Here is a 20,311-nt window from a genome sequence, read left to right as displayed (position 1 = left end):
TAAGATCCCATCTTTTGTGGAGTTAATTTTTTATGAACATATTTTTTGTGCTTTACCTTTGTTTTAAACTAACAAAACCCATATTATTAATTTTTGAGAATTCGTCACTATATAACCCTTCTGAAACTACCACCATTTATCTTTGGCTGGATGAGAAACTAGTATTTACGGTTGTTTGTTCATTTGCTTCATGTTCTTTTTTGCCCTTTTAACCGTATTCATTTTTCTTAACATACAATTAACCTTACAGTTTTTCGATTTAATAATCGTTGTTTATACATATTTCTTTACCTTTTTCGTATTACTTTATTTTCTTAAAGTAATACGTTATTTACTTTATATTATTACTTTATATTAATTTACTTTATATTAATACGTTACTTCTAAGAATTCGCCGCTATATATCCCTTCTGGATCTTCCATCATTTATCTTCGGGCAGGATGAGATACTAGTATTTATTAGTATTTGCTTTATGTTCTTTTTGCCCTCTGTCGTTTACACATATTTCTTTACCTTTTTCATATTACTTTATTTTTCTATCACCACCCTTTATTACTCCGCGCTACTTATCTATTCTGAAGCTATTTTCTATGCCCAGTTTTTTATTTGTGTTATATATTCATGTATATTTTTGTGTCTTCTTTTCTCCATTTTCAATTTTGCCCTCTCAACCACATTTGTTTCCCTTATCTTATAATTATCATTGCAGTTTTTTTCAATCTCATGATTGTCATTCAAATTTACCTTTTATTTGCACTTTTTTATCTTTTTGTGTGTTTTTCTGTTTTCATATCCACAATCTATCCTTTCTAAGCTATATTCTAGGTAAAGATTTCCTTTTGTGTTTTATGGTTGTTTTTATGTTTTTATTTTATGTTGTATGTTTGTTGAATATATATCAACAAATATAATTCTCTTAACTTTTATTGTTATATTCATTTCTAGTGTTTTCCTTTTCTATTATTACTTTACCATGTAACTAAATAACACTCAAAGGATAATGGTATCTTTCGACTCAATTAAAAAGAAATAAAGTAAATTTAACAGAAATTGATTTTTTTTTTTTTTTTATTGATTTTTTTGTAGCCAGATTTAGGGTGACGTTAATAAACTGATAATTCTTTATTATGAAAATTTTACTGTGAATGCACAAAATCAGGTTAATGTCGACATTCACTGTTAAATGCGCAAAATTCCCTTTTCTCTGCTTGAATTCGATTAGCTTTGTGAATCAGCTTTTTAGTCTTATGCAAGTTTTGATGATAAAAGTTAAAGTTAGGTCAGGTTGGGGTAGGTTAAATTAAGTTATAAATCTCAAAAATGGGTCAAATGCCTAACCTAACCTTTCACCATCAAACATTGCATAAAACCGAGGAAGTTGACTGGCAACGCTGAATAAATCCAATGAGAAAAAAAGTATTTCGGACATTCACCGGTGAATGTCAACATTGACAAATTTTAGACATGTATGTTAAAAAAAAAAATATTCTTTTGTTAGAAAAATTATTTGTTATGCCGAGTAATTATGGTAAATTATTTGTTTTATAAAAGAGCCTAAATTTCTTCCAATCTCAATACAATTAATACCTTTCATCAAATGGACTGTACAAAGGGAATTATGATATGAATCCCAAAGGGATTCATATTCATTAACTTGAATTTTATCAAATTACACATTTAGAATTAAATATCTTGTAAAATTTAAAAATATTTAAGATATTATTTATTACTTCGGTAAAAATATTAGCTTTTCGGTAATGTTAAATCGATATTTTTTTCGCTCTTTCTTTTCGCATATTCATTGGCTGATTTACCTATCTGAAATGTTCGTAAAACACCCCATAAAAGCAAGAATTAACTCCGCTTTACAATAATTTTAGCAAGGAAAAAGGCGAATAATTATATTAAATTTGAAAAACGAGAAAAAACTATGAGCTTCTAAATATCCTAATAACCAAAAAATTCAAACTAAGTTCAGCGCCGTAGTTTATTATTTAGCAATGGTTTTTAAGATTAGTTCATCGTAGTGGGATAAAGATAAATTCGAAGACCACACTGCCTTTCCATGACGGAAGTATAACGGTTCAAAATAGGGATGAAACCTTTTAATCGACAGTGAACAGACATGAAATTTTTAACTGGATATTTCGAACACATATACAGTGTTCATCATTCATCATCATTGTTTTTATTGATGTCTTTTAGTTTTACTGCTGATGATGAACACTGTATATGTGCTCGAAATATCCAGTTAAAAACTTTATGTCTGTTCACTGTCGATTAAAAGGTCCCTATTTTGAACTGTCATACTTTCGTAGTGGGATAAAGAGATAAATTTAATAAAAAATGTCATAGAACACATTTTGAATTACATTTTTTTGAAGCATCTGATAAGACCTTTTGAATTTAGTTTAGCATGAAAAATGATTCCAATTACAAAAAATGCGCAACGTATCACCATTTTGAAGCGCTTCATAACACCTTTTGAATTTGGTACTATGGGATTAAAATTTCCAGTAGTTACAACAGTAGTAGCAATCGGATTAACGACGCTTCTTGACTACTAAGGTCCCTGCGTTGGCCCTCAAGTGTGTTGCTTAAGCAAGGTTCGGGTTCGGTATTCGTTATCACTGGGTTCGGTATTACCAAGATAAGGTCAAACCCACTGCCCAACCATAGGACTTCCGTTCAATAAAAAGCGTCCCATAAAATCATTTGAATTACTCGAGTCAAGTTAACCTCGCAAAATGACGAAATAAAATTACAAAGGCAACATACCTTTTTACTGAAATAAAATTTTTCGGTTTTAAATAATTAAAATAGCTCAAATATTAGATGACACCACCTGTCATCAAAGACAGCTTTAGAGATAAATTCAAATAAAAAGCGTCATAGAACACCTTTAGAATTACAATTTTTTGAAGCCCCCCCCCCCCCCCAAAAAAAAAGAATTTATTTTAATACAAAAAATTATTTTTATTCTACAAAACAAATCAGGTAACACATTTTTGAAGCATTTCATAACACCTTATAAATTTGGTACTATAGTGTCAAGATTTCTGTTCAACAAAAGCGTCCCATACCATCATTTCAATTAATCGAGCCAAGTTAAATACGCAAAAAGGACGAAATAAAATTACAAAGGCGACATATTCTTTAAACGAAACAATATTTTTCAGTTTTAAAACACTAAAAAAAGGTAAAAAGTATTAGATGACACCACCTGTAACAAAAAGGGGGAAGGCTCCAAATTGAGAATTGACCGGGGTTTTGGGTGAAGCACATCCAAAGAACATTTCTTCTTGAAACTGGGTGCGATTCAACGTTGGCTCACTAACAGAACGATGAATCTTCGGCAGACTCCGGGAAACATTCTCCACAGCAGCAAGTATCTAAATATAAGACAAACAATCTTGAACAAATTTCATTTTTGGAAATATAAACACAAAAATTACAATATTATTTAAAGCCTTTTAAATTATTAATTTGAGGGCAAAAATCAGTAAAAAAATTCAAATATTATCTGAGGGTTGAATCATGCTCGTTTCAGTTAACATTCCACGGAAATAAGTAGTAAATATGAACAATGAGCTAAATATCAAAACCTATCATCAGAAATAAATCGAATTAAGCATCAAGCAGCTTTCTAGGACAGATTTAGGAAAAAACGGAATTACAAATTTAGGCCCTATTCATTTTACCCTGAGCGGAGTCCTTCTGAGCCATTTTGGGATCCTCCACCCTTTTTTACCTTACTTTTGCAAGCAGTGAACAATTGATTACCGGAAAACCTTTCAGGCAGAATTTAGAAAGAGAGTTCTAAAGAGTAGAAGAGCGGACAATTAAAAAAAAGAGAGTATTGGAGCCAGGTTAATGGAACTCGCAGGAATCTGCTCAGATTTCAGATCTTTACAATCTCCGAAACATTCATTGACCTAGCTCAATTACTTATTTTTAAATTTTTGTCCAAAAAGCAATTTTTGTCCAAAAAGCAATTGATTAAGCTGCTTATTTATATATATGTATATACTTTTAAAACGACACGTTACTCGACTGAGCCAACAAGTCATTGATGATACTATGTTCTTACGATTACATTCGAGGCAATCAAAGTATTCTTTCTCGGCGCTAGACAACTGGTATCGTGCCCTACATCGAGCCAAGTTAAATGCTTGATTTGTTTCAGGGCGCCTTTTTGGCATCCTTTCAAGAGTATGCATACCGCCGTGATTTGACATACTTGCTGGACAGACACTCTTTTCATGGTCAATGAAACTTGATCGACCTCCAGACACTGTAATGACTACAACCGGCCAGATATCGTTTTTGTATTGTAATGGCCCTGACTAAAACGGTTTTCCATTAATGGGGCTTGGGCAAGAGTTTGGGTCCCCAAATTCCTACCGAGGGCCGCATGTTGCCCTCCAAACACAAGAAAAAACAGACGCTCAAACACATATGCAAAGAGAGAAAGACAAAAAAAGAGAGAAAGAGAGAGAGAGAGAGAGAGAGAGAGAGAGAGAGAGAGAAAGATACATATCAAAACTGAAAATGATAGCGATGATGATTGGGTTTGGGATTTTGACTTGGATAAGGTCATCAATGTCTACCAGATTTTAGTTAAAAAAAAACAAAGGTTCGGCGATATGTATTTCATAGTGACCCTGAAAAATAAAGAAGAAAAAGAAAACTGAAAAAAAAGGTAAAAAACTAAAAAAAACTAAAAAGAAAAAAAATACTCAGAGAAATTACAGACCGGGACACAAATGACGACCAGGACACAGGGAATATAAATGACGACCGAAACACTCAAAGAGAAATTACAGACCAAAGAGAAATTAAAGACATTTAAATCAAAGAGAAATTAAAGATATTTAAGACATATATGTTCACGTAGAAATCTATTAATGTTTAAGTTTAAAATGACTGATGAACTTACAATGGCAAAAGCCGATGAAGATGCTCAAAGAGTCTATGCCAAAAAACTTGCTGCTGATAGAGAAAGTCAGAAAAGAAAGCGTGCCGAGGAATCAAAAGAACAGCAAGGAAACAGGCTTGAGGCTAAAGAACGCAAAACCGCGCAGTTAGATGAAGATCCACCTGGACAGCGAGAGTCAAAACATATCAAAACTGAAAATGATAGCGATGATGATTGGGTTTGGGATTTTGACTTGGATAAGGTCATCAATGCCTACCAGATTTTAGTTAAAAAAACAAAGGTTCGGCGATATGTATTTCATAGTGAAGCTGAAAAATAAAGAAGAAAAAGAAAACTGAAAAAAGAAAAAATGTAAAAAACTAAAAAGAAAAAACACTCAAAGAGAAATTACAGACCGGGACACAAATGACGACCGGGACAGAGGGAATATAAATAACGACCGGGACACTCAAAGAGAAATTACAGACTGGGATACCGGGACACAAATGACGACCGGGACACAGGGAATGTAAATGACGACCAGGACACAGGTATTTAAGAATATCGTTCAAAGACAAATTTTTAATTGTAAGAAGATTGTTGAAAGAGAAATTTCTAATTGTAGAATGACTGAAGAACCTACAATGGCATCACCCGAGGAAGCTGCTCAAAACGAATGTATTCATGCCGAAGTAGCTGAGTTGGTAAAGCGTTATGTTTCAGTTTCTAGGTCCGAGAGGTTCCAGGTTTGAACCTTGGCTTTAGCATTAATACAAAAGAAGAAAAAAACTAAAAACTGAAAAAAAAACTAAAAAAAGGAAAGAAACTGAAAAATAAAGGAGAAAAAGAAAACTAAAAAAATAAAAATACAAATTAAAAAAAAAAACTAAAATAGGTAAAAACTACAAAAAAAAACTAAAAAACTAAAAGAAAAAAAAACTAAAAAAGCTAAAAAAAGGTAAAAACCATAAAAAAAAACTAAAAAGAAGGGACACCGGGACACAAATAACGACCGGGACACCGGGAATATAAATGACGACTGGGACACAGGGATACAACTACAGCGGGGACGCCGGGGGGCACAGGGGGAATATATAAATGACGATGAAGACACAGGGAATGTTCGATTAGCAATCACCATCAACAAAGCTCAAGGGCAATCATTAGAATAATGAGGTATAGATCTGAATACGGATTGTTTTTCCCATGGACAATTATATGTTGCAAGTTCAAGAGTCGGTAAACCTGGCAATCTATTTATATGTACAGACAATGGGACAGCGAAGAGTGTTGTATGTTCGCAAGTTTTACGTAGTTAAAAACATACTAAAACATATTTAGTATATATATATATATATATACTAAATTATCGGACAATTTTTCTAGTCGGCCAACCGTCTAGGGCCAAACAAAAGCAGATCGTCCCCTAATTAGGTGGGATGTGGTCGCAAGGAAATATTTAAAGGGAATTGGAATTTCTTGGGAGGACCTACAGAGGAAAGCTTTAAATAGATTGGGGCTGGGGAGAAGTGTGTTTAGCTGTGTCAACCTCGTGCGATTTGATGCTGCAGTCAATTGTTAGTAGTAGAAGTATTAACAGCGGGCGCCCAATTTAAAACAAAAAGAAACGTGGATGAGAAATCAACAAAAAAAGCTAAAACATATGGCACCAAAACGCTTAAGGTGGCGTGGTTTTCCTTTGAATTTGCAGTTGCCTTAGGAAATTAACAGTGGTTCAAATTTAGAGACAAAAAGGGCTGTCAAATTTAAATGTTTAGTATTCCTTGTCTATTTTCACGGTTCAATGTGGCAACACTGACGAGACATGATACTGTCCAAACGCTTCCACTGTTTTGAAACGATTAATAGAAAAATATAAGATAATCAGGGATTTCAGGTATGAAATAGAACTAAGATTGGCCCAGGGAGTAAAAAAAAGTTTCATTTTGATGTCCTTGGTACTTTAAAGTTCTTGTGTCTTTTATAAGTACAAAAAGAACATCGTTTCACAGCAAAGTAACAATTTAGCCATATTGTGCCGCAAAACATTTTTTGGGGGGTTTCCGATTGAGAACTGTTGACTACCTACCTCGCTAAATTGCGCTCTTTTATCCCTTGAATAATTTACGCACTCTTCTAATAATCGTCGAAGGGCTTTTGGAGTATCTCGTCTTAAATTTGACAAATCCGGTTTTAGGTAGCCTCGACCAACCATAAACAGAATCTAGAGAAAATGAAGCTTATTTTAGGGACAGTGCAAAAAAGGGAAGAATTAATAAAAAAAGGACATTTTTCGCAAAAAAGATTATCACGTAAAAAAATACGTTAAAAAAATGTTTAAAGTTTAAGTACTGTTAAATCTTAAATAAAAAGAACAAAAAACAGAAAAAAACGATTACTGTACATATCACCTTATCGCTTCTATTGATACTTGTTCAGGGTTTCAGCCCTTTTATTTGAAACGAACATCTAGCCAACTTGAACTCACCCGCGTCGAACTCATAAGGTTTTTGTTTTTCAGTGAACAAATATAATTTTACATTTCAATTAAACGTACTTTTAAAATTTGATTTTTATTTTAAATAATCGCACAAAATCTTAGTTGAACACTAACAACCAAAAATGAGACCAAAAGTAGAATCTCAAAATGAAATTAAAGCCGCAAAAATGGAAATACGGGTTCAAAAATTAGTCTAAAAATTTCTGTAATGATAGAAAAGGCTAAAAATAGCTTTTTTTTCAAAAAAAGGAAAGGCCAAAAAATAGCTTTTTAGAAAAAAAAGATAGATAAGGTCGAAAAAAAAGTTTTTAGAAAAAAAGGGTAGAAAAATCTAAAAAATCAATTTTTACACAAAAAGATTGAAAAAGCTGAAAAATAAACAAACTGAAAGATAACATCTGTCCCTTCACCTCCAGTTCTTTTCCAGTAATTTTCTCTTATGGCAGTGTTTTCGCTTTTTCGAACAGTTTGAAGCAACAACCGACTAAAATTTTTATTCTCATATAAGGTTCTAAGAATCCTATATTTTTGCCTAATTGATGCACAAATCCAATATTGCTCAGCTATATTTTTGCTGACTTTTAAATCACATATTAACCACTACAAACCCTGCAAAACAAAGCCATTCGAATTCTAGATAAGTTTTTACAACACCCGAGGAGTACAGATATCCACTCTGAAACACGTACCTCTCACCTGTTTCTAGACTCTTACACAGAAATCTCATCTCCTATTATCTAGTTGGTTTTTTAAGATTCAACATGTACATAATTTCTTTTTTGACCAGAATTTACTGTCCAAACATCAAAATTCACTGATAACTAGATGCGTTAACCCATACAAACTACCTCTGGTGAAAAATGAAAGATCCCGTTTCAACTTCCGGTATAGCCTATGATCCCATCAATAGCCAACAAATATTCATTAAATAAATTTTTTGAGTTACCAAAAGGATCTTTCAAGAGACGATTAAAAAGTTATATAATGGAATCTGCTTGCAAGAACGGTTGGTAAAATTTTTTTATTTTTTATTTTAATTTGGCCTCACTCCACTTACTCCACCTTAAATACTCTCATTAAAGATACTCTTTATTTATTGATGAAATAGTGGTTCATTTTTTGTTTGTTCTATATCAATGAGGATAGTTAAATTTTGTTTATATGTCTTGCCCAGTAGTCGAGGTTGTCTCTCCATTTGGGCAAGTTGAAGATTTTAATGAATATGAATTTTTGAATAAATGAATCTGAATCTGAACAGACTGTGCGTAAAGCATGACCCGTCGCAAAAGTAACCAAAAAAAGACTGGAAGTTTATAAGCAATATATACACAAAAATATATTTAATGCAGACAACAAATAAGAAAAAAAATTGTCAGGTTTAAACATACTAACTAAAAATCGGTAGCGTGAATAAATTTACGTAATTTTTCGAAAAGAGGTACCCCCCTACAGAAAAAACTTATCCGATCTACATGAAAGTTATATAATCAAATTCTGGATACCGAGGAGAACTTTCAAGCCCATAATTACAAAAGTGCGAAATATCACATGTTATTTGTCAGGGGTGCCTTTTCATTTATTTTTTTTTTCCACCAGGGGTGATCATATCGAACAAGTGGTGGTAGAATTTCAGAAGCTTTATTAGAACGAAAAGTAAGAATCGCATTGCCCTTAAGAGCAAGAGGGTAACTAGACTCCCTTCCGTGGCACATCTTACCTATGAGGTCAATGGCGGCAAAACATAACGTTTCATCAAAAATTCCAGGTAGCCATTTTGACCATAAAAGGCAAAACAAAATATATAAATAAATGCTTTCGAAGATGGCGCGACCCATTAATGAAAATATTGATAATTTTGACGAAAAGTCAGTGATGATTCACAACACCATGAAAAGAACGTAAGAAAGTTGAGTGGAAGAAAAGACGATTTGAAATTGAAATAAACCAATTATATTCAAAATTGCTTTTTCCCAAGTAGGGATAGCTCTGTGCCACGGTTTGTTGATTAAATACGAAGGGGCTCTGCCCTTGGGGTCCCTGACGCCAGTACACTCGTTTCGTTGTGCATTTCTGGGCTTTGACTTGCTTTGACTGATATTGTGCCAGTTGCAAATTTTCCCAGATTCCTGCATCTACTGAATTGCTTGAGAGTGCTTATTAACCCCCTTTTGCCCCTGCTTTGAACTTCAGCTCTGCGCCTGCTTTTGATTTATATTGCTTGCTTAATTTATATTGACTGAGGGCCCCCCTTTCTGCTTGTAGCTTATTTGTTTTATTTATTTAACATTTGAATTCCTCTGTGATTTGATTTTGTTGATTTACCTGATTATTTTTAAACCATTGTGTTTTCCTTTTCCTTCTTTTGTTGTTCTTCTTTTTTTTTGTGATGACTGACAGGTCAGTTAGTAGGCCTAGTCCTGCTACCCCTGACCCAAATAACTCTAGTGTTAGGATTTTGGCTTTAGGGGTTGAAGGTCCAAATGAGACCAGTAGGTTATTGGAATTAGGTAGAAGAACAGTTATTGCAAGAAAACTGTTTGAACACCTCCAAAATCATGAATGCCGGGGCATTTATGGTTCAATGCTAGAAAGACTTGAACCAGATGACTCTATTATCATAATAGCCGCAAACCAATCAGTAGCTACAGCTATACTTTCTATTACAGCTATAGCAGTAAATGGATGTAAAGTAAAGTTTGTGCTTAGTCCTAGTTCCAACCCTGCTTCAATCAGAAATAGAAAAGGTATTGTTTATAGTTTATATATATATATATATATATATACTAGCTGTTGGGGTGGCGCTTCGCGCCACCCCAACACCTAGTTGGTGGGGGCGCTTCGCGCCCCCCCCAAGCCCCCCCGCGCGCGTAAGTCGTTACGCGCCATAATAGTTACGCGCCATTGTAGTTGTGTCCCTATGTCCCACCTGTGAATATAGATATATATATATATATATATATATATATATATATATATATATATATATATATATATATATATATATATATATATGGTTTTAACTACGTAAAACTTGCGAATATACAACATTCTTTGCTGTCCCATTGTCTTTGCATATAAATAGATTGTCAGGTTTACCGACTCTTGAACATGCAACATATAATGGTCCATGGGAAAACAATCTGTATTCAGATCTATACCTCATGATTCTAATGATTGCCCTTGAGCTTTGTTGATGGTGATTGCTAATCGACCATTCCCTGTCCCGGTCGTCATTTACATCCCCCTGTTTCTCCCGGTGTCCCCGTTGTAGTTGTGTCCCTGTGTCCCGGTCGTCATTTATATTCCCTGTATCCTGGTCGTCATTTGTATCCCGGTGTACCGGTCTGTATATACATTCGTTTTTTAGTATTGTTTTTCTCCTTTATTTTTTTCCTTTTTTTTTCTTTTTTAGTTTATTTAGATTTTTAGATTTTTTAGTTTTTTTATTAGTTTTTAGTTTTTTTTTCTTTTTAGTTTTTTTGTAGTTTTTAACTTCTTTTTAGTTTTGTTAATTTTTTTTTTTACTTATGTCCTGGTCGTCATTTATACTCCCTGTGTCCCGGTGCTTTGTTGATTGCTAATCGAACATTCCTTTTGTCCTGGTCGCTTTCTCTTTGAGTTTCGTCATTTATTTTTTTCTTTTTTAGTTCTTTTAGTTTTTACCTTTTTTAGTTTTTTTTAGTTTTTTAGATGAAAATTTTTTTTAGTTTTTTCCTTTGTTTCTTTTTAGTTTTTTATTGGTTTTTACCTTTATTTTAGCTTATTTTTCAGTTTTTTCCTTTTTTTTAGTTTTTTTTTATTTTTTATTTTTTTTAGTTTTTTACCTTTTTTTAGTTTTTTAGTTTTTTTAGTTTTTTAGCTTTTTTACTTTTTTTATTAGTTTTTAGTTTTTTTTTGTAGTTTTTGCCTTTTTTTAGTTTTTTCAGTTTTTTTTTAGTTTTTTATTGGTTTTTACCTTTATTTTAGCTTATTTTTCAGTTTTTTCCTTTTTTTTTAGCTTTTTTTAGTTTTTAGTTTTTTTCGTTTTTTACCTTTTTTTTAGTTTTTTTAGTTTTTTTAGTTTTTTTAGTTTTGTAGTTTTTGCCTTTTTTTAGTTTTTTTAGTTTTTTAGCTTTTTTATTAGTTTTAGTTTTTTTGTAGTTTTTGCCTTTTTTTAGTTTTTTTAGTTTTTTAGCTTTTTTATTTTTTTTATTAGTTTTTAGTTTTTTTTGTAGTTTTTGCCTTTTTTTAGTTTTTCAGTTTTGACGTCACCTGATCCAGTTTTTTCAGGTGACGTCACCTGATCCATCCACAGACAGACAGACAGACAACTTATTTTTAGATAGATAGATATATATAAGGTTATATTATAATTTTATATAATAAGGTTATATATTTATTCTAAGGTTATAGTTTATATTCATTATAAAAGGTATCAGTGTCCCATCTGAGGAGGTCACCAATCTGGATGATTTTGTCAAGGAGGTCCAAGTTGACAATAGAATAGAACAAGTGACAATGGCCTTTAAAAACCCAAACCCTTCTGTTATTCCCTTGGTTTGCACCTTCAATCTGGATGTTCAGTTCCCTCTAAAAATCTCTGTCTGGGGTGCAAGGTATACAGTTAAGCAGTTTATCCCCCGAGCAATACAGTGCTTAAATTGCCAAGGTTTTCGCCACATGGCTTCAAATTGTCGCAGAGACAGAAGATGCCTACTGTGTAGTGGACAACACACCTATAATGTATGTCCCAATCCAAAACAATAAAGCAAGATCAGACTCTCAAGTGCAGTGGTAACCATGCTGCTAATGCTAAGGAATGCCGAGTATTCATGGAGAAGAAAGCAATTCTGACTTATTCTTTCACCAATAACGTCCCATGAGAACTGCTGCTGAGGCCTTGAAGAAGGGACTTCCAACACAAACCAATATGTCCCCATGGCCCATAAAGACTCCTTCCCTGCTTTGACACCTAATCACCATCCAGTTGAGGACCTAAACAAGAAGTATATGTCTATGTTTGAAGGAGTGGCAAGACAGATCTCTGATCTTACCCAGATATTAACATCTCTTTGCAAACTGGTCTCAAAGATACTCCCAGCTGGTTTTGAAAATGCTGCCCTCAGCCTGAACAACATTGCTGAAAACATAAACAGAGTGGAATCAAGCCCTACAACCAGTAATGCCTCTTCACAAACCAGCAGCCCAGGAAAAACTGAAAGAAAACGTAAAGGCAAGGAAACTATAGCTAGCCCAGAAGGTTATAGTTGTTACGGGGGGGGGGGTCTTAGGAAGTATAATTAAGGGGATTTCGAAATTTGAACATGGGAGCAGGGTAGCTAAGGGATATAGACTAAGGGGGTTCTATGAACAAATCCCTATAACCATGGAGACAGAATCATTATCGTGATGTTCAGGTCTCCCGAGTTGTGCACAGTTCCCTTGGGAACGATCCAACAGACAATAGGAACTGTACCTGATACCTTGACTCATAGACAAAGACAGTTATTGACAATAACTTTATTTTCTTACTTCATATACAACTTCAGACAAAATGACTTCAATATGTGTTAGCTGTATGTAGTGCATCAACGACAGAACTTTACTGAATTACTCTCCTCGCTTCCAGGTCGGCCTTATATATCTAGAATCAACCCGGATTTCTAAATTGAGCACTGGGTAGATTGACCTCAGAAATGTTGCAATACAACTGTTCTTTTCATTATCCAACATATGGTCTAACCTCCTTGCAAAAGATTTATTTTTAGAACGAGGCATTTCACCTCTAGTTCGTTGACCAAACCAGTAATAGAAATCTGGTTTCTAATTGGCTTTAATCAAAAGTTACATTTTTGAATCCAATTTTGATAGTTTAAAAAGTATCATTTTTTGCTTGCTGTAAAACTTGTGCCAAAAGCACAAATCCTATGGGATGATGAATTTAAACTTTAAACTCTTTAGACGTTTAAATGATTCTTATTTTAAAACTTTCTAAAGTGAACAAATGAGGGATTTGGTTCTGAGTTCTGTAGGAGGGAGGGGGGCTGCTGGTCCATATGTCACATAGTAATAAGCTACAGAGACCCAAGTTAGCCCTTTCAAACACCAATGTCTAGCTCCCTTTCAGTGTTCCAATTAAATATACGGGGATTCAACCAAGCCAAAAGAAAAGAACTCCAAAACATCTTAGTCAGGCATGATCCTGATATTTTTCTACTTCAAGAGACCTTTTTAAAACCAGAGAATATTTTCTGTGATTTCAAAGGGTACAATATTGCCCGTTGGGACAGAGTCCATAAAACAGGTGGTGGCCTACTGTCCCTTGTGAAAAATGACCTAGCCTTTAAAAAACAGTCCACAAGGGGAGATGGAGGTTGGTATAATTGACATAAAGCTACTTGGAAGTGATAAGTGGATTAGTATTGCTAACTGTTATGCACCAAAGACAAATAAGTTCTCCCTGAAACAATTCAAACTGATTGTAAATGCATGTGGCCCTGTAAAAATAATTAGCGGGGACCTTAACCTACACCACAGAATGTGGGACAGTGTATCACCTGAAGATTCAATTGCTACCTCTTTAACCAATTACATCCTGGAACCCCAAAATAAGTTGTCCCTTATCACACCCACAGACCTAAATACACGGCTGAACACACAGACAGGCAAGTACTCAACCATTGACCTCACTTTCACATCAACAGATATGGCAAATAGTGTAGAAATCCAGAAACCCTGTGACTTTGACTCGGGCAATGAGATTATATCATTGAAACTGGAGATTAACCCAGTAAGGGCAGGGTACCAACCAGTTAAATTGTGGAAGTTCCAAGAAAAACTCTGGGACTCTTGGAAACACAACTTAGACCAAAAGTCTTTGGAAATTAAGACAATTGATGAGTCAGTGGAATCACTGTCTAATAAGATTACTTCAGCTATCATAGCCTCCTCAGAAAGAATATTTGGCTACAAACAACCTCATCCAAAAAGACAAAATTCTACTCCAGGATGGAACAGTAAATGCCAGAAAGCCTATCTAGAGAAGAAAAAAGCAAAAAATAATTTCTCTAGATATCCCTCAATTGAGAATAAAATAGTTTTTAAGCAAAAGACAGCAGAATTCAAAAAGACACTGAAAGCTAAGACACAAGATGGATGGAGAAGGCTCATTGAAGACAAATTTAGCCACAACACTCCTGTTCAGGAGCTATGGAGAAACTTCCAGATTTTTTCAGGCAAAAAAAGAAGGAACCCCATCCCTTCGAAAATACAGATGGGACGGACGACAGAATCTTCAAACAATGGTAAACTTAATCTCTTCTTAGAAAAGTTTCTGAACGTAGTCACTCCATTACAGTCAACATCCCACCAACCTAGTTCCAAAAATAGTACTGCCCCCTTTCCCCTTTCTAGCTCCCTGGAAGTTAAAGACACCATTTCAAAGCTCCAGCCTGGTGAAACTGGCCCTGATGGAATTCACAATTTGATACTGAAAAATTTGCCAGATTCATTTGTTGAGCTACTGACAGAGCTATTCAACAGATCTGTCATAGAGTCAGCAATACCATCTGAATGGAATAAGGCAATAGTGATCCCACTTCTCAAGGCAGGCAAAGACCCTAAGCTGGTTGATTCCTACCGCCCCATATCTCTCACTTCTTGTGTTGCAAAACTAATTGAGAGGGTAACAAAACAAAGAATTTTAGCCCCTTTATCAGACCACATCCAAATTGAACAGCTTGGCTTTTCACCTGGAAGAAGCACCACAGATGCCCTAGTTAGACTAGAGCATCTAATAAAACTTAGTTTCAAAAAAGGAAAAGCTGTCCATGTAATATTTCTAGACATGGATTCAGCATTTGATAGAGTTGATGTGGGGCAACTAATAAGAAAGCTATCTGTAATGGGTTTACCAAATCTACTGGTAAATTGGATCCACCAATTCTTGATGGGCAGGGAGGTTCAGGCTTCCTTGGGTGGCTCCTACTCAGAGTTTAAGAGAAAAGCTTATAACATTGGACTCCCTCAAGGATCTGTTCTAAGCCCAATTCTCTTCTCGGTGTACTGTCATGATATAAGCCTGGAAAATGTCCTTGGAGCAGAGCTGTTTCTGTATGCTGACGATATTGCTGTTGCAGTTGTGGGGAGAGACCCTTTATGCTTACAGTCAGCCTCCCAAAAAGCTGTAGATACACTATCAATTTGGGCAAATAGTAATAATATGGTTTTCTCAACCCATAAGTCAGTTAGTGTGTTGTTCCACAAAATGCATAACCTGGCTGCTTTCAAACCACAGATGAAACTGAATGGACAAGAGATTGTAGTTGCAGAACATGCACGCTTTCTGAGAGTTATATTTGACCATAAAATGACATGGAAACCCCATCTGGATGAGCTGATTGGTAGTCTCAAACAAATACAAAATTTCATTAATGCTCTCTGCCTTGGAAGAAGAGGTGCCCCCACAGCCTTTGCCTCAACTATTGTCAAGTCAGTGGTGATATCCAAGATAGACTATGGATCATTTATATACTGATCAGGTAAAGAAATGTCTCCTGAAGAAACTTGACACTACACTTCATGCAATCTTAAGAAGGGCCATTGGTGGCCTAAAATCTACTCCTATTGTAGCTATGTATTGTGAAGCTGGGATCCAGTCCCTTCACTCCAGAAGAAAATACCTCCTTGCAAGATATTTTGCTAAGAAAATAAGACTCAGGAACCATATTATCTACAAAGAAATTATTAGCCACCACAACCCTGACATCCGCTATAAACCAACAGAGATGTCTTCTTTCCAGAGATTCCTTTGCCTTCCGGGCATGGAAGAGTTCATAGAGAATGGCAGGCTGACTGTTAATTTGGATGATGATTTGTCTAGTGCCTCCAAAGGAATTAAGGAATTGATTATTCCTAAGATCACCATCAAAAAAAGGAGGGCCTCCCCCAAGCACTGATGAAAATCATATTCCTGGGAAAGCTGGCAGAATATTAGGAATACATTCAAGTTTATACAGATGGCTCAAAGACAGTAACAAAATGCGGTTGTACAGTAGTTGTGCAGTAGTTATAGAGTCTGTCTCTTTCATACTGTTTACCCCCTAACCTGACAATTTTCTCCGCAGAGCTTATCGCAATTAAGTTTTCATTACAAGCCATATCAAGCCAAACAGAGAGAAAACATCAGAAGTATATTGTCTGCTCTGATTCACTTTCAGCTCTGGATTACCTCTCACAATAGCAACACCAAGCAAGAAATGTTGCCATTGAGATTGAAAATTTGGTTACTCAACTTGCAAAAAGGGCATATCTGTTCTATTAATATGGGTTCCAGCACACTGTGGTATAACAGGAAACGAACTTGCAGATCAGGCTGCAAAACAAGCCTCCCAACTAGGCCTGATCACCCAAACCCCTATCACTGGTCCTGAACTTCTTTCTTCAATTAGCTCAAAAATTTTTAAAAAAATTTTTAAATTTTTTTCCAAAAAATAGGCCTGGCTCCAATCTTCTCATACTCAGCTCCTCGATCTCTATGATTATAAGCAGCCTTCAAAAGAAATGTACCTCACTTCTCACATCCTTTCTACCTGCCTATTTCGTCTTAGATGTGGCCATGCAAAGACAAAATCAACACTATTCCAGTGGAAAATGGCTCCATCCCCCAACTGTGACACTTGTGGAGTGTATGAAGATATACGTCACATCATCTTTAACTGTAGAAAATATGAAAAAGAGAGAGAAGTACTAAGAAATTGCTGTGAGAAGGCATTTAGTGCATTCACAATGCGTTCTGTTCTGGGACATCACATGTCTCCTCCTTGGGCTAAAAAACTAAGCACAAACCTATTAGGTAGATTTGTTAAGACTACTGGTTTGGTTCCTTCCCTATAATTTTTTTTTATTATTATTTTCTTTTATCACCTATTTAATAGGATTTTTAGAATTGCCCTATTTATCATTTTAGATATATTTTATCGGCATTTGGTTGTATTGATATTGGTTATAATGTGTAAAAACTGTATTACTTTTTATTATTGTGTTGTACATATATTTTAATTGCTGTTTGACAATGCATAGTTGCAGTATTTTGATTCCCGTTTTTCAACGCAGGCAGTTGCTGCAGGCAAATAACCCCCCTCCATTAGCAAGTCAAGTGATACTGTTCTGGTTGAGTGGATACTGACTGAAGTGACACCCAAGCAAGCTAGTGATTATAGAAGGCACAGAACAACTGAGTGATACGAACGCATATGACCTATTGGTCGAACGCGTCAAACCCCAAACAACAACAACAACAAGAACGTAGAAATCATTTAAACGAAATAGGTTCTAATAACGAACTGTAAATAAAGATCTAGTTGCAAAGGATTGCAAGAAATTAAGGGAAATGTTTAGTTTCATCACAAGCTGTCTAGAGTGCGTATTAGTGCATATAGCAAGATTCTGATAACTGCATATTGTTTTTTTGTCATTATTAGAGAAGCACATCCATTTTTTAGCTTTCCAAAATCCCCCTCCAACGAGACTAAAAATGCGTAAAGTGGGCTTTCTTACAGGTAACATCAAACAGCTCGTGGTAACGAACTGTAGTAAGAAGCGACCCGGCTCAATAATAAACGGAATTCTAAAAAACGGAATTTTGATACCAATAGATATATCAAAACAATCGGATTTTTATGCTGATTTTATATATGAGTTTCATCAGATTTAGTCTTACTCATCAAAAGTTACGAGCCTGAGAAAAACTTGCCTAGTTTTGGAAAATAGGGGGAAACACCCCCTAAAAGTCATACGATCTTAACATCACACCATAAAATAAAATCAAACCATCGCATTCAGCGTATCAGAGAACCCTACTGTAGAACTTTTAAGCTATTATCTACAAAAATGTGGAACTTAGTATTTTTTGGCAGAAGACCGATCACGGGTGCGTGTTTATTTGTTTGATCTTTTTTTGTTTTTTTCCAGGGTGATCGTATCGACAAAGTGGTCCTAGAATGTCACGAGAGGGCTCATTCTAACAGAAATTAAAAGTTCTAGTGCACTTTTTATGTGACCAAAAAAATTGGAGGGCACCTAGGCCACCTCACACGCTCATTTTTTTCCCAAAGTCAACGGATCAAAATTTCGAGATAGCCATTTTGTTCAGCATAGTCGAAAAATATAATAACTATGTCTTCGGGGCTGACTTACTCCCCCACAGTCCCCAGGGGAGGGGCTGCAAGTTACAAACTTTGACCAGCGTGTATATACAGTAATGATTATTTGGAAGTGTAAAAACCTTTTCAGGATGATTTTTTGGTTGGGGGGGGGGTTGAGAGAAGGGGGCTACGTGGGAGGATCTTCCCTTGGAGGAATTTGTCATGGGAGAAGAGAAATTCCATGAAGGGGGCGAAGGATTTCCTAGCATTATTTAAAAAAAAAAAACAATGAAAAAATAAACATGAAAAAGTTTTTCAACTGAAAGTAAGGAACCAGCATTACAATTTAAAACGAACAGAGATTACTACGCATATGGGGAGTCCATCTCTTCCTAAATAGCTCGCTCTTTACGCTAAAGTATTTTTAGTAATTTCAACTATTTATTCTACAGCCTTTGTGATTCAGGGGTCAATCTTAAAGAGTTGGGAGAAAATTAGAAGCTTTAGCGTAAAGAGTGCGGTATTAACGAGGGGGCAAACCCCCTCATATACATAATAAAAATATACGTATAGAAGTTCGTTACGTAAGTTAATTTGTAAGTTATGTATATTTTTTACTAATAAAAACGTTCGTTTAAAATTAAACATTCTAGTTGCCTTTCTAAGTAACCGAAAAATTGGAGGGCAACTAGGCCTCCTCTCCCACCCTTTTTCTCAAAATCGTCTGATCAAAACTAAGAGAAAGCCATTTAGCAAAATTAATAATAACAATACGCAAATTTCGTTTTAATTATTCATTTCGAGAGCCAAAATAAAAACATGCATTAATTCAAAAACGTTCAGAAATTAAATAAAAAAAAACAAATTTTTTATAACTGAAAGCAAGGAGCGACATTAAAACTTAAAAACAAACAGAAATTCCTCCGTGTATGAAAGAGGCAGTGCCTCCCTCAACGCCCCGCTCTTTACGCTAAAGTTATTTACTGTTTAATAAAGTAGAATTGAGAGAAAGAGTAAAACTTTGGCGTAAAGAGCGGGACGTTGAGGGAGGAACAGCCCCTTTCATACACGGAGTAATTTCTGTTCGTTTTAAGTTTTAATGTCGCTCCTTACTTTCAGTTTAAAAAAATAATTTTTATTTAATTACCTATAGAGCGAAGCGAATTAGTCCATGAGCCCCGCGGGCAGCGGGGCGAGGTCTGTATTCGATATTTATTCAACAAAGAGTGATAAAACTAAAAAAAAAGAAAAAAAACTCAAACGAGGTTTATCAAATAAATATAGAATACAGACCTCGTCCCGCTGCCCGCGGGGCCATGGACTAATACGCTTCGCTCTATAGGTAATGTTACCTGTAAGCAAGCCCACTTTACACATTTTTAGTTTGCCCCATTGAGAAGGAGGGTCAACCAGAAATAGATGCGCTCCTAGAATTAGCGTTTCTAAGTACTATATTATGGAACCAGTTTAGACAGCTTTTGACGAAACTAGACATTTACCAAAACTAAAAAGTCTTGGATAGACCTGGACATTTTGAAAGAAGAGAAATCAAAAAAGCGCAAAAAGAAGTTTCTCCAAATGAAAGTAAGAAGCGATATTAAAACTAAATTTACAAATTACAATTTTCAGGAGTGAAAAAACGATCTAGATAGGTCATAACTTTGAGAAAAAAAATCGCCAAGGGGCTTAATTTAAAAAAAAAATTTCGGTACTTGGATATATATTTGTATATAAAGGAGGGAGGGGGTAAAGTATTTGGACAGCATGAA

The 20,311-nt window shown here is 35.0% G+C and overlaps 1 protein-coding gene across 1 annotated transcript in view; it reads right to left on the bottom strand.

Moving 5' to 3' along the window:
* Positions 1-621: 621 nt before the first annotated feature.
* Positions 622-20,311, bottom strand: part of LOC136033337 (serine/threonine-protein kinase B-raf-like) — a 46,332-nt gene continuing 26,642 nt past the window's right edge. The window contains exons 6-7 of the mRNA XM_065714130.1: positions 7,009-7,143; positions 622-3,393 (exon numbers count right to left, since the gene is read on the bottom strand). Of these exons, the coding sequence (XP_065570202.1) occupies positions 3,211-3,393; positions 7,009-7,143 (318 nt within the window). The 3' untranslated portion in view covers positions 622-3,210. The remainder of the gene's footprint in view (positions 3,394-7,008; positions 7,144-20,311) is intronic.

This window comes from Artemia franciscana, chromosome 11, assembly GCF_032884065.1.
Source record: "Artemia franciscana chromosome 11, ASM3288406v1, whole genome shotgun sequence".
Lineage (NCBI taxonomy): Eukaryota > Metazoa > Arthropoda > Branchiopoda > Anostraca > Artemiidae > Artemia > Artemia franciscana.
The sequence above is the reverse complement of the archived record's forward strand: the minus strand, read 5'-3'. Positions and strand labels throughout refer to the sequence as shown.